Below are 13,296 nucleotides of genomic sequence, written 5' to 3' on the forward strand. Positions count from 1 at the left end.
AAACTAAGGATAATGACTGGTTCTTCTCCAAAAACAAAAATTACAAGACTCGGCTTTTTACTTTTTATACAAAGACACAATTAACTTATTACCACTGACTTTTTCAGTCAGCCATATTTAATAAAGATGATTTACCACTAATGTTGATTATATCTCCACTAATTTTCAACTTGATAAGGATTAAAACAACAACTAACAATTATTACAAAAAATAACTTATCTTTAATTGCACTTAGTGAGACTTTTGTTTTTTCACATTTAAAGTCCTTGTGTCTTGAGTGTCCTTTTTAGACTTGAAGTAAATGTTGGAGATGATTCCAAGGGCCAACATGGTGAGTGTGGATATCACAGCAATGTATTCAGGACGGTTCTGGAAGGGTGTTCCGCATATAGTGTACCACTTGGCTGTGCCCTTCGGTACACCTCCTGGTGCGCAGTGGAAGTCGTAGTAACTTTCATCGTAGTCCTTAGCACACAGAAACTCTCTTTTACTCAATACCTAAAACATTAAAATTTTAATATCACTCATATTGCTGGTGGACCAATAATTCTAGGTGTCTAATGAAATTATATATACATTTGATTTTGTTTTTGATTGGAAGAACAGGCTTACCTACACACACAAAATTGAAATATTACTCACTGTACAGGTAAGCCTTCTATTTCTATCAAAGAATTTAATCAATTCTGGCCTGAACCCTTAAAACCTGTTCCCATATAATATGAGTGTTGTCTGTAAATTAACGTTTATTAAGCTCTTATCACAGTCAAGTTTGGTTTATTTTGTTTTTCTCACACTCTTGTTTTAGTCATACATTATCAGCTGCCACAGCATCTTGAGAACTTATCAAAAACAGCTTAGTTGGACAGAATAAATGTTGCACCAAGGCAAGCTGCCTCTTAAGACACAAAGAAGTGTGTAAACATTTACTGGCCAAATGCAACTGGTTCCATTCTGAGTTTGCAATGTGTGGACAATCTTTCTCACGGCCTAGTTTGTTAGAAGTCTATTATTACAAGTCAGTGGTAATTTTATCGTGAACCCGTGTATCCTCGACTGCTTTTTCTTACCCCTAATATTGTCTGGACAGGCCGAGTGAGATTGCAAGGTCCGATGGGTTCGTGAAGACCAACAGAAATTTCCTTCTCAGGCTGACCAAAGATGACTAGGCTGAGGAACACCAAGTAATGGACCAGGAGAGCCAGCAAAGGCAGCCATCTCCATCTTAACCCTGAATCAAACATAGTGTAACTTTACGAGTAGAAGTGTTTTTCCTTCCATGTTGTATCACAAAATCTTCTGATTCAAGAAATTCTCGGTAAATATAAACTCCATTGACATCACATAGTTTTAATTGTTAAAAATGTCAGTGTTATTGAAAAAGATGGAGAGACAATACTGATGACGTTTTCTAGAAGTTCTGAAGATCCCTTCAGCCTCATCTTCGTCATCTTCAACGATTTTTTTCAATGACTTCTTCTGTCAGTTCTTTATCGAGAAAAGACTTTGAAGCTAGGTTTAACTCTGAGATGAAGCTCAAGGCAATACTTTACTGTAATTTGTAAAAAAGTTCAATATGAGGTCAGCTAATTAGAAATAAAATGCAACCATCGATGAAAATAATTGCAGGTAGTATAGTACAACGATGTAAAGAACTACTGGATTGCGCTCTCAGTAGCACTGCGGACGCTGTTTTTGGTCTAGCTTCCCCCACCACTGGCAGTAGCCGACGCAGTCCATATACTCACCATTGTAAAACACACTTGTTTAAGTTGCTGTTCTATTGAAATATATAGATATAAAATATTGCTAATGCATGCCAAACTCTTTTTACTATTCTAAACTTTATGTCTTCTTCTTTTTTTGCAGAAAATAACGTATTTGAACTCTTAAAACCCCGACTACATTTGTCCAGTTTTTACCGCAGATCTATGCTTCACATTAACGCGATAGGCCTACTTATTTCTTTCTTTTTTGTGACTTATTTGTAAGATACATTGTCATTACACACTGAAAGAAAAAATTATCGCATTTAAGTCAAACATAACATTATGTCTTAGGCATAAACTTAGCAAAACTATTCTAAATGCTTATGTTACATTTTTTTGTTAAATAAAATAGGATTTCAATTACAAATATTGTACATTCTATTTCTCCATTGTAATCTATCTATACTATTATAAAAAAGAGGTGGTGTCTGTGTGTATATGAAAAGTAAACGCGAAAACTACTGGTCGGATCGGGCTGAAATTCGGCATGATGATAGCTCATATTCCCGATTAACATATAGGCATATTCTTATTTCAAAAATCCTTTCGGGCTCCGCCCCAGTGGCTCAAACTCAAAAAATACTGGTCGGATTGGGCTGAAATTTGGCATGATGATAGCTCACATTCCCGATTAACATATAGGCATATTCTTATTTCAAAAATCCTTTCGGCTCCGCCCCAGTGGCTCTGGAGTTTCCCATGTTAACCTTATGAGAAATGAAATTATTGAATCTTAACAGCTGTTTCAATTAAACAAGTTGGTTCTGTTCTGTGATGTTCAATAGCATTAAAGTTACAAGGATTACCAACAGGGTGCAGCACTAGCACTATTATTTCTTTTACATTTATGACAACAGCTAATTTGCAACCAAAAGGTGAGTGAGCGTAGCGAACGAACTTCAACCTGGAGGCGAGTGAGCGTAGCGAACGAGCTAACCTGAAGGCAAGTGAGCGTAGCGAACGAGCTAACCTGAAGGAAAGTGAGCGCAGCGAACGAGCTCCAACCTAAAGGTGAGTGAGCGTAGCGAACGAACTTCAAAAAGAACCGAAATTTCTTAAACCATGTCCTCACTCATAACTGCTATAAGCATTTGATACTTATATGCCAACCCCGTACGAAGGACGGGTACTCTGCTAGTCACTTATTATTTTACCTTGTACAATTTGGAACTAGCAATATCAGTTTTCTAAAAACACCCAAAAATTGGGTTTAGTGACTTTGTAGTTTTAATGAATTCAGATGGGCTATTTTCTGCAAGAAACAAAAGAGATATAAAGGTTTAAATAGTTTGACAAGTGTTGGCAATATTTCATCCCTATATATTTAAACTGAGCAGCAACTAAAAATGTGCGTTTTACAATTGCGAGTGTATAGGCTGCGTCGGCTTCTGCCAGCAGATGGTGGGGGAAGCTAGACCGCGCGGCCAACACTGAGCCAGCGATCCATCAGTTGTTTATATCGTTGGTACAGTATTTTTTTTTTTTTTTTTTTTTTTGTCCTAGGACGCTAGGCACGAGCCTGGAATTGTTTTTCACATTACTTCAGGCTAGACCTAGGGGTTGCGGCATTATCACTTAGATAAAATCCATTGGTGACTTGGCGGGGATCGAACCCGGGACCTCAGGGACTGAAGTCCCGCGCTCTAACCACTACGCCAGCTCGCTCCCCAAGTTGGTACAGTATAGTACCTATACTTACGGACTTCTCCATCTTTGGCTGGATATTTCTCGCCAGACCAAGCCAGGAGTAAAGCAATAGAGAAGAGTATAAAGAAGGTGACCTCCGAGTGGATTTTGTAGAGGTCGTGGAGAGGGTGGTATATCGGAACAAACAGTGCTATCCCTCCCAAAGGACCTAGGACTGCAGCTAGTATCATGGTTAGAAACTCCGCTCCAAATCTATCATGGGAAAAATCCGGTCAAAACTCATTTGATATATCTAACATGAATTATCATTTTTGTAAGAAATAGGTTTTGGCAGTCCCTTTTAACCTTGAGTTTCTTTGTCCACCTGGGATTCATAGTGTGCAGATTGTATCGAACAAGTGCAAAGAAAATGAACTGAATTGATCAAAGTGGTACGGGTACGCAAACCTCAAACATGCCTTGATTCTACAGACCACTGTGTTGCTGACTGAGCCACAGTGTCACCAATTTATTACTTTCAACACCATTAATTTATGTTAACTTGTCTCAGTTTTCTAAGCTACAAGAACACTTTTTAAAACTACACAATCTATATTATTGAAAGAATTAGTGAATTTTTTTATTCAGCAAATCAACCCCTAAATATTTATTTTTCATAGGGTAAAAAATTTAAGCTTTTATCCTCTAGATTTGCCTTTTGCGGGTTGGGATGATATCCCGTAATAGCCTTTTGTCTTATAGGCTTTAAAAATTTCTGAGTTTGTGCTGAATTCTGTTGTCAATCATCTGAACTTTTTCAAGTTTAACTTACATTTGTTTACATCAAAACAGATGACCATGATACAATTTTGTTTACATCCTTACAAAAATGAGGTTATTGTTAAAGTTGGTGATTAGTGAATTCAAGTAAAATATTGTAGGCCTTATTTCTTGAGCATGTAAAGAAGACAATGATGTTAGATTCTGTGTTTTCATAGTATGTTTCATTAGTATTTGTAATTTTTCTAAGATGCCTCAAAGAGATCGTGCACACAATGAAAATAATAGGGCAAGCAATGTAAATAATAGGGATATGATAAGAAATAATCGTTTTCACCCTTATCAACCGCCCTTAGCCGTGGCCAATTCAGTAACTCTTTTTGAACTTGGACTAGTGAATGAAGTAGTATGTATGCTGTTTGTGATGCTTTATATTGTGTTCACTGTTTTATACATGATTTCATATTTTATTAGAAAAACTACTTTCTATATTCAGGGTTTGCAAAAAGTCAGTGGTAAGTAATGATTTAGTAAAAATAGATTATTTTCTACTTAACTCGGAGCAGTAGAAAATTGTAAATTAATTCAAATATAACACAGATTTTGAAGTTACAAAGTGACGCTGGCTGCTAGTTTTCTTTAAATCTCACTCAAGTCTTCTACATTTTAAATTTACCAAAATCAATGTTTATATGCTCAAAAGAGGTATATGATATTCACTCACTACTTAGTTCTGTAATACATTGTTAGAGGAGCAATATCAATTTTGTAAAGAGAATGACAGTTCACCTGGAGGATTGCCATTTAGCAGTTTTGCGATCAAGCCATTTGCGAACAGTGTGGAACCAGAATGTGAAGCTAGCTGCGAAGGTGAGATGGAAGTAGTAAGAGTTCCACGGCACCCAGTAGTGACGGTCTGCAATGTTGGGGTCGGTGTCATGCCAGGACCAGTGAACAAACTTGACACTGACAATGTCGTACGGTATGTCTATCAACACTACCAGCAGACCAACTGGAAAAGTATAAACATGTGTGCTGTTACTGCGAAAGTAGATTGAAGAAATACGGATGAAAAAAGTAAATATATGGTGAAAGCAGACATTTGAATTAATTGTCTAAGTCAGAAAAATTACAATGAAAGGAGAGTGTAAAATACTTAACGGTTGGTTTATTCTTCATTGTAAGTGGCCCTCTTTTCCACAATAAAATTAATAATTATACATCTTAAAGAGGCGACTGCTAGGTTCTATTCTTGGCCATGCCAAACAGTATGTTTTTCACATGTCGTCCCATATAGCTGGCTGTCTTTTATTTCGAGTTAATAGCAAAATCCTGAGGTCTATAGATGCATTAGAGGCTCCGACCGAGGGCACACCAAATCAAATCACACTATTGGGTGAGAATCTAGTGGTGATTGACAATGAATTTGTGTTTTTTTAATTCAGTTACCATCATCGACTGAGTTTGTATGTTATCATACCTGCAAAGGGCTCTGCCCACCTTGGAAGTTTCAACTGAGCAGCGGCTATGGATGCCTGATAGATGAAGCACGGATCTAAACAAACATGATCATTAATAACAAATTATTTTGGTTAATTTTTACTTTCTCCCCCTATACCATAGTATATGGAGAAAGTATTGTTTTCGTCAAAATTTTCGAGTTTGAGTTTTGAGTGGATATATTCGTTTTGGGTCCCCCTGGACCCAAAAAAGTGGTTTTCGAAGTGATGTCTGTGTGTGTGTGTGTGTGTGTGTGTGTGTGTGTGTGTGTCTGTGTGTCTGGATGTGTACAGAGCTAGAGACTACACCTGTGGTCCGATTTCGATGAAATTTGGTATGTAGGTTCTAATCCATGGTATCTCCAGGCGTTTTTTTCATTTTTTTGAAATTTTGATTTTTAATGGGGATTTTCCCATAAAAACCCATAAAAAACCAGAAAAATCGGATTTTCTCAAAAATGGCCCGAATGATTTTGATAAAAATTTAGTATGTTGTAGCCCTTTAAATTCTAAACAAAATGGTACAAATCCCATTTCTGTAAAAATTACGGTTCAAAAGGTATGGTAAATTATGTTATTTTCCCATAAAAATTCCATAAAATAACAAAAAATAGGATTTTAGACAAAAAATCCGTTTTTATTTAACATAGTATGTTATGATCCTTACAATTTTGATAGTTTTTCTCATTTCTTAGAAATTTTTATTTTTAATAGGTATTTTCCCATAAAACCCCATAAAATGACGGAAAAAAGATTTTCCCAAAAATGGCCTGAACGATTTCGATAAAAATTTAGTATTTTATAGTCTTTTATATTCTGAACAAAATGGTACAAATCCCATCTCTGTAAAAATTACGGTTCAAAAGTTATTGTAAATTATGTTATTTCCCCATTAAAAACCCCATAAAATAACGGAAAATCATATTTTCCCAATATTAGCTCGAACGATTTTGATAAAAATTTAGTATGTTATAGTCCTTTAAATTCTGAAGAAAATCTTACAAATCCCATTTCCGTATATTTACTCTCACCGCTTACACATGATAAAGGTTGTTGACAAACTTATGGGAGAAAGTATGTGTCAGAATGCTGATACCGTTTATTTAACCTACCATAGTGGTTAGCTTCTTGGCCTTCGGTGTGGGAGAATCGTTTCGATTCCTGGCACGCATTTGGTTTGGACCACTTCCCTAAATACATTATTTTATTACACTGTACATTTCCACAAGCATGGACAAAAAACCGTATAGGTATATTAATATTCCATTGTTTTAGCTGTTTCCATCGGCTAGTTTGATAAATCCTCAAAAGGCTTTGGAATAGTTTTTTTTTTTTTTTTTTCACTTAAAAAATAGACCAAGCTGGACATTGATCCTCTTGGGTAAGTAATAATCTGGTTAAAGAACTAGTAAGTCAGTGGCAAAGCTATAGAAAAGGTGTTACTCCCATTTTCCACTTTAACTTGGCTTAAAATAAAATTTCCTAAATTTGACCTAATTCAGGTCTATTTTTTCACAGTGTAATATTCTATTTCTATTTTTTAATATTACAAAACAATGTTAAACACATTATTGTGGAAATGGCGAGGACCAAACACTTAATTTTGACTACTGGTCTAATATTTTTCAAAAAAGTTCATTGTCGTTTGCACAGAATCAACTTAAGTGTCATAGTTCACATCTCAGTATAAGATATGCCTTTGTTCTGAGGTGGTATTTTATAAAACAGTTCAATCTTTGAGGAAAAACGTACTAATTTAAGTAATCTGTGTACTTACAGAGGAATATTATATGTAAAGGAAGTCTGCGTCCAAGAAAAATAAGTGGAGACTGAGAGTGCCAGAAGTTGTCAACATCGGGCAGTACATAGCAGAGTGACTCTACCACCAACCCGTGCAGTAAAGTCGCTAGCCACAGATATGGTAGTCTTCCTCTCCCCCGCAGGGCTGTGTACAGACATCAGGTAAAGTGAGGAGTATAAATAAATAATATCAGCAAACTAACATACTTCCCCATTAGCGTGTTGAATACTTTTGGACGTTGTTCTCTTAAAAATGTTAAAAACTGACAACTGCGTAGGTATATAAAATGCAAAAAGTGCTGAGAAGCTGGTTAGGGAGGGCCAACACACCAAATACATCACAGGTGTAGTCTGATAGCTGTACACTTTTAAAATGTATGAGTTTATGGGGATTGCAATAAAAATTGCAACAACTTTTGAACCATAATTTTAACAGCGTGGGGAATTGAACCATTTTATTTAGGGGTGAAAATACTATAACGTTCTAAATTTCAATGAAAGCACCATCAAAATTGAAAATACCCCCGCCGCAGCAAACCTGCCTACTAAGTGAATTTCCATTTGTCTTAATTGATTTTCAATTAAATATATTTTAATAACATTAGGTTTAACGAGTACCTAGGTTTGCTGCTACAAGGAAACTAATAAAGTGTGTTTTTTTGTAAAATATTGATAGCTTAGTACAAAATAAATAAATTTGATCAAAATACAAAATATATCCATAAACAAGCAAACTACAACATTTGACAATATTCTCCATACAAATAGCATGGGAATTTTAAATTTACAATTTTTTTAATTTTCTCTGTTACTATTAACCGAACAAAAATACTTTTATATAGGTACTAAATTAATTGTTTTTTTTTAAGCTCTTTAAAAAGGTCTAAAGAGAAATTGGGAAATTTTGTGTTTTGAGGGTCAAAAGTGAGAACAACCAATTTTTACCCCATAAAACCCCCCGTAAAGCCCCGTTCCTTTGGTCCGATCATGCTGGTTCGCGAACTCATTCAAGTTTATCCCGCTTTACACCTTTAAACCAAATTTCATCAAAATCGGACAAAAATTACTCAAGTTATCGCGTTCACGGACGTATATATATATATATTTATATATAAATATATATTTATATATACATATATAAACATTTGAACGAATGGTGTTTTTGGCCTCTGGGGACATCAAAATGAAAAAGTAAACCGGTCCTGGGTCTAGGTCTTATCGTGCCACCTACGGTAATACAGTAGACCCCCTCTTAACCGACCCTAATGGGCCCGGACCTAGGTCGGATGATTCAAAAGGTCGGATAAAACGGACAATCCCTAAAATCATAACATAATAAAGTGCTATTCATTTGGAATTATATAATCATTATTTTGAAGTCATACTTGCATTATTTATAAAATAAACTACTCTTATCTCCTTTTTCAGATTGATAGAAATGTCACAAATAAACACAAAAACGGTTAAGTCAAATAGGCCCACTTTCAGTGAATATATTACAATATTAGGCAAGAGTCAATAAAATTCCTATTCTAATAACTTTACTACTGTGATGTATTAATTAATGCTTTCCAAATACATCGTAATACAGTAAAGAACCTTTTGTCGTCATTAAAGATACAAGCGACCATTTTGTTACAAGACAGGACGTTTATTTATAGCCTCTCACTGGAGGCTTGAGGCACAAAAACTATCTTGACCTTGGAGTTGTTAACACCCCTTCCCTGCCCTCCCTACAAGTTGCATTGTTTGTTTACTCCAGCGATAAGATAATCAGTTCCCAAAATCGCAACGCACTTAATGATGTTATAAATTTGCCGCACAGATAACAAATCAGATCAGATGTGCTCGAGCTACGAACGATGATGACAAACTGACAATAGGCTATGCTATATTTTTTGTGATCATCACAAAATAACTTATTGTTAGTCATATCCTGTGGAGATAATCGTATGGGTAAGTTCTCATCGCCCAGCGTGGGAGCGGAAATGCCGAGATTCCTAGAAAGCGGCGGTTAAACCGAGCTGCTCTCAAAGCAAGGTCGGTTAAAACAAACTGTATTATTTTACGATCAAAGGCGGATAATCCGATTATCGGTTAATACGAGGTCGGTTAAGAGGGGGTCTACTGTAGCTACTTTCCTATAAGGAAATTTGCTAAAAAAACCCATTTTAAAACCAAGAGTGAATGATGAGTAGAATGTTGTGAGATTTTATTTAGGGGTGAAAAGACTATAACGTTCAAAATTTCAATGAAAGCACCATCAAAATTGAAAAAAAACCCATTTTTAACCCAAGAGTGAATGATGAGTAGAATGTTGTGAGATGATCTGTGTAGTATTGTTACTGACTAAGATCAGATGTTTCATCAGCCAGGATCATTTATTTAAAGCCCAATGATCAGGGAAAGCTGGGTTCAGTTTCGAACCATTAAAAAACTACTGACTTTTCTCAGGATCGATCTGGCAACCTTTTGATTGTAAGGCGAGCAAAACAGTCAGCTGCCCAGCAAGTCATTATAATATCAACATCAATTTCCTTTGTACTTTTACATAACAAATCGGAAAGGGGTAACAATGTTATAATACTTTTTTTATTATTTAAAAGATGTGTTAAAATATTAAACGTAATATTGAACAGTGTTGTCATTGTAAATGTGGGATGTGTTTTACTTATCCTGTATAATTGTTGCTGGTAGTTTGTCAAAAAGAATTGTTTGTGACTCACGTGGGAATATTTTACAGAATCTGTACTCGTATGAAATCCTGCAGGAACTATCATTCTCACACCATAAACATCATTTCTTGCCTTTGTAACGTAATAATACTTACCATGTAATAGAGTGAGAATGCCGCCCAGAAGAAACGAAGCTTGAACTATCAGATATGTTGGCTGATTTTTCAGCAATGGCTCAACTGGGGTGTAATGCACAAACCAGTCCCAAAACTAAAACATTTTTTTTAAATTCATTGTTAAAAATGTAAGACTCCCAATTATTTGTACATTTAAAAATTTGTTATTAAAAATATAATTTATACATTACGGTAATTTGTTTACCGTCCCATTCCCTCAAATCAAGAAAACAGTTTTGACCTTTTATGTTCTTAACTATGGATTTCAAATACAGTATTAATACATATTTCATATTTGTTTATAAATCATAATGGATAGCTCAAAAATATATTTTTTTTCTTTTTCTTATCCTAGGACGCTAGGCACGAGCCTGGGATTGTTTTTCACATAACTTCAGACTAGACCTAGGGGTTGCAGGTTGCATCATTATCACTTAGATAAAATCCATTGGTGACTTCAGCGCTAAAATGCATACCATATCTAAACAGGGTTTATGTGTAAATGTTCATACTTCTTTAAACGGAATTTTTTTTTATAAAAAAATATAATACATTTTTAAAATAAGCTAAAGAAATTAATTGTAATTACTGTGCTACTTTAATTTTAAAGATAAGGGACACAATGTTTTATATTTTTTTCCTTAAACAATGACCACAAATTTTACTGTATCACTTTAATAATACTGTATGGAAATACATATTTAGTTTTCGTGTCCCTACGGAAGTTAATTTAAATAATCTCGTTCATCCAGATGTTGATAAATACATAATTAAGACACCTTAAAAAGCTTCAGCACACACTTTTATAATACACTATTAATATACCTGTATTTTATTACTGGTACATGAATAATAATTATGAATTAAACCTTCTAGAAAAATTAACAAAACTTTACCGAGCGAGTCAAAATTATTACCTGAAATTTATTACAAGAGATTACTGAAAGCATTATCAAATTGGTTATTTATCTATTTGAACTAATTAATACATTACCAAGTTATTTTAATGAGCCACACGTACCCCATCAAAGTGTAAATCTGCCAGCACCCTGTTATCCATTATCACAGATTGAGTTTTACCTCCACACCAACACCTACAGACTCCACACTAACCAATTGGTACTGATTGAACAGCTGTTGGTACTGCTTATCAAAGAGACAATAATTAACATTTCTTTCTGATAATCCCACTTATTAATCTTATCATTTTTTAATCGGGTTCAATTTAGTCTCATGTGGTTTCTAGTAGCTTATCCTTTGACTTTTGACTTATTTTCTGCCTTGTCGATAGTTTTGTCATGTGTATAGTTCTTGCTGATTATTTTTACCAGACAATTGCTATTTTAAGGTTAAAGATTAGTGATACTTAAAATATAGATTTTGGTTGGATTTTTGTTTGGTTATATTCAAACTCTAAAATTTTATCAGCAACAAATTGAATTTACTGCACCATAGCACTCATTTAATAGCATTTAATTAATTAGCATTTAATTAATTAGCATTATTAATTAGCATTTAATAGCACGGATTAAATTTAGATTTAAGATTGTAATGTTCAAAACGTGCAGAATTGCCAAATTTTTTAAAACTATTTTTGCGATAAAAAAAGTTGTTTCTAGTCAGTCATAATTTGTACTTGGATGTCCCCAGTATATTCTGGACTTGTTTAAAAAGGGGCAGTTAAGTAAGATAGGTTCAGGAAAATATTAAGACCCATGGTGTGCTAGATTGGTTTCACCAAAACATCTCGAGTCCTCTCCTAGAGTTTAGAAAATATGATGTTTAAGAGTATTTAAATTGGTTTAGGAAAATGCTTAAACAACTACAGTCTACTGAATTCGTTCATGAAAAAAGTTGAAGATCAACTAGTAGGTTCTGTGTTCATTTGGAAAAGTGTTGGAAGATCTAAGAAACTATTTATTGCATTATTAGCAAATCCCCTGACCATATCAGGCTACAAAATAGGAAGTTGCTACACTACCCATTGGTGTATTTTATTTCCTAATACAAAACAAGCTAAATCAAATACCCAGTGATTCCATACAATTTTTATTTTTTTCATAGGATTGCCCAAGGTAAATATTGTTAGTTTGTGATTAAAAAAAGGAACGTAACTATTTTACTCTGTTTTCAGAGTCCCAGATTTTACAGACGTCTGTTAACAGAAACTTCTGTGACAACAGCTGAATCAACCTCTCGGAACACTTATGCTTACTATCTCTTCTGTACTTTAAGACTTCTAACTTTACTTACTTCTTTATACTTGTAACTTTAAGACATCTGCTCTTTCCATGCATTATCATGTTATCCACAATACAATAATACATTTTTTTTACTTTCTCCCCCAGAAGAAAGTTATTTTTTGGGCAAATTTATTGAGTTCGAGTTTTGGGTGTAAACATTCGTTTTAGGTCCCCCTGAAAACAAAAAAGTGGTTTTTGAAGTAATATGTGTTTACTGTGTGTATATGTGGATGTGTGTGTGGATTTGTACAGATCTAACAGACTCCACCTGTGGCCTGATTTTGATGAAAATTTGATATGTAACAATCTCCTGGTGTTTTTATTTTTTGTGGTGATTTTCCCATAAAAAAAAACAGAAAAATGATTTTCACTCAAACGTGTTTTTGATTAAAATTGAGTATGTTATGGTTCTTTTAACTCTTAACAAAATGGTACAACCTTAATGCTGTAAAAAATTTGGTTCAAAAGTTATTTTAACTTATCAAATTTTCCCCATGAAATATGTAAAGACCCTCCCACCTACTGCTTGCCTATGACAAGGGTTGTTGACAAGCAAATAGGGGAAAGTTTGTGTGAGATTGCTGATACTGTTTATTTTAAGACTGTTACCGAAGAAAAATTACATTTGGGATACAATTAATAAATGCATGCAGTAATTTACATGAATATTGTTCTGTAAAGTTTGCCTGCGTCTGTGTGAAGTAGGCCAAATGTTTTACTTCTGTGA

The 13,296-nt window shown here is 34.5% G+C and overlaps 1 protein-coding gene across 1 annotated transcript; it reads right to left on the bottom strand.

Annotated features, from left to right (window-relative positions):
* Nucleotides 1–78: 78 nt before the first annotated feature.
* On the bottom strand, nt 79–11,459 carry LOC128995116 (uncharacterized). Its single transcript, XM_054420018.1, has 8 exons — nt 11,348–11,459; nt 10,306–10,420; nt 7,453–7,620; nt 5,657–5,731; nt 4,966–5,188; nt 3,470–3,669; nt 1,072–1,232; nt 79–499 (listed from the first exon to the last, which is right to left on the bottom strand). Exons 1-8 carry the CDS (start codon nt 11,384–11,386, stop codon nt 233–235), a joined length of 1,248 nt encoding a protein of 415 aa, XP_054275993.1. The 5' UTR covers nt 11,387–11,459; the 3' UTR covers nt 79–232.
* Between the last annotated feature and the right edge of the window lie 1,837 nt (nt 11,460–13,296).

Source organism: Macrosteles quadrilineatus, unplaced genomic scaffold (genome assembly GCF_028750875.1).
Source record: "Macrosteles quadrilineatus isolate MER2022 unplaced genomic scaffold, UCM_ALF_1.0 Scaffold_5__1_contigs__length_97177068, whole genome shotgun sequence".
NCBI lineage: Eukaryota > Metazoa > Arthropoda > Insecta > Hemiptera > Cicadellidae > Macrosteles > Macrosteles quadrilineatus.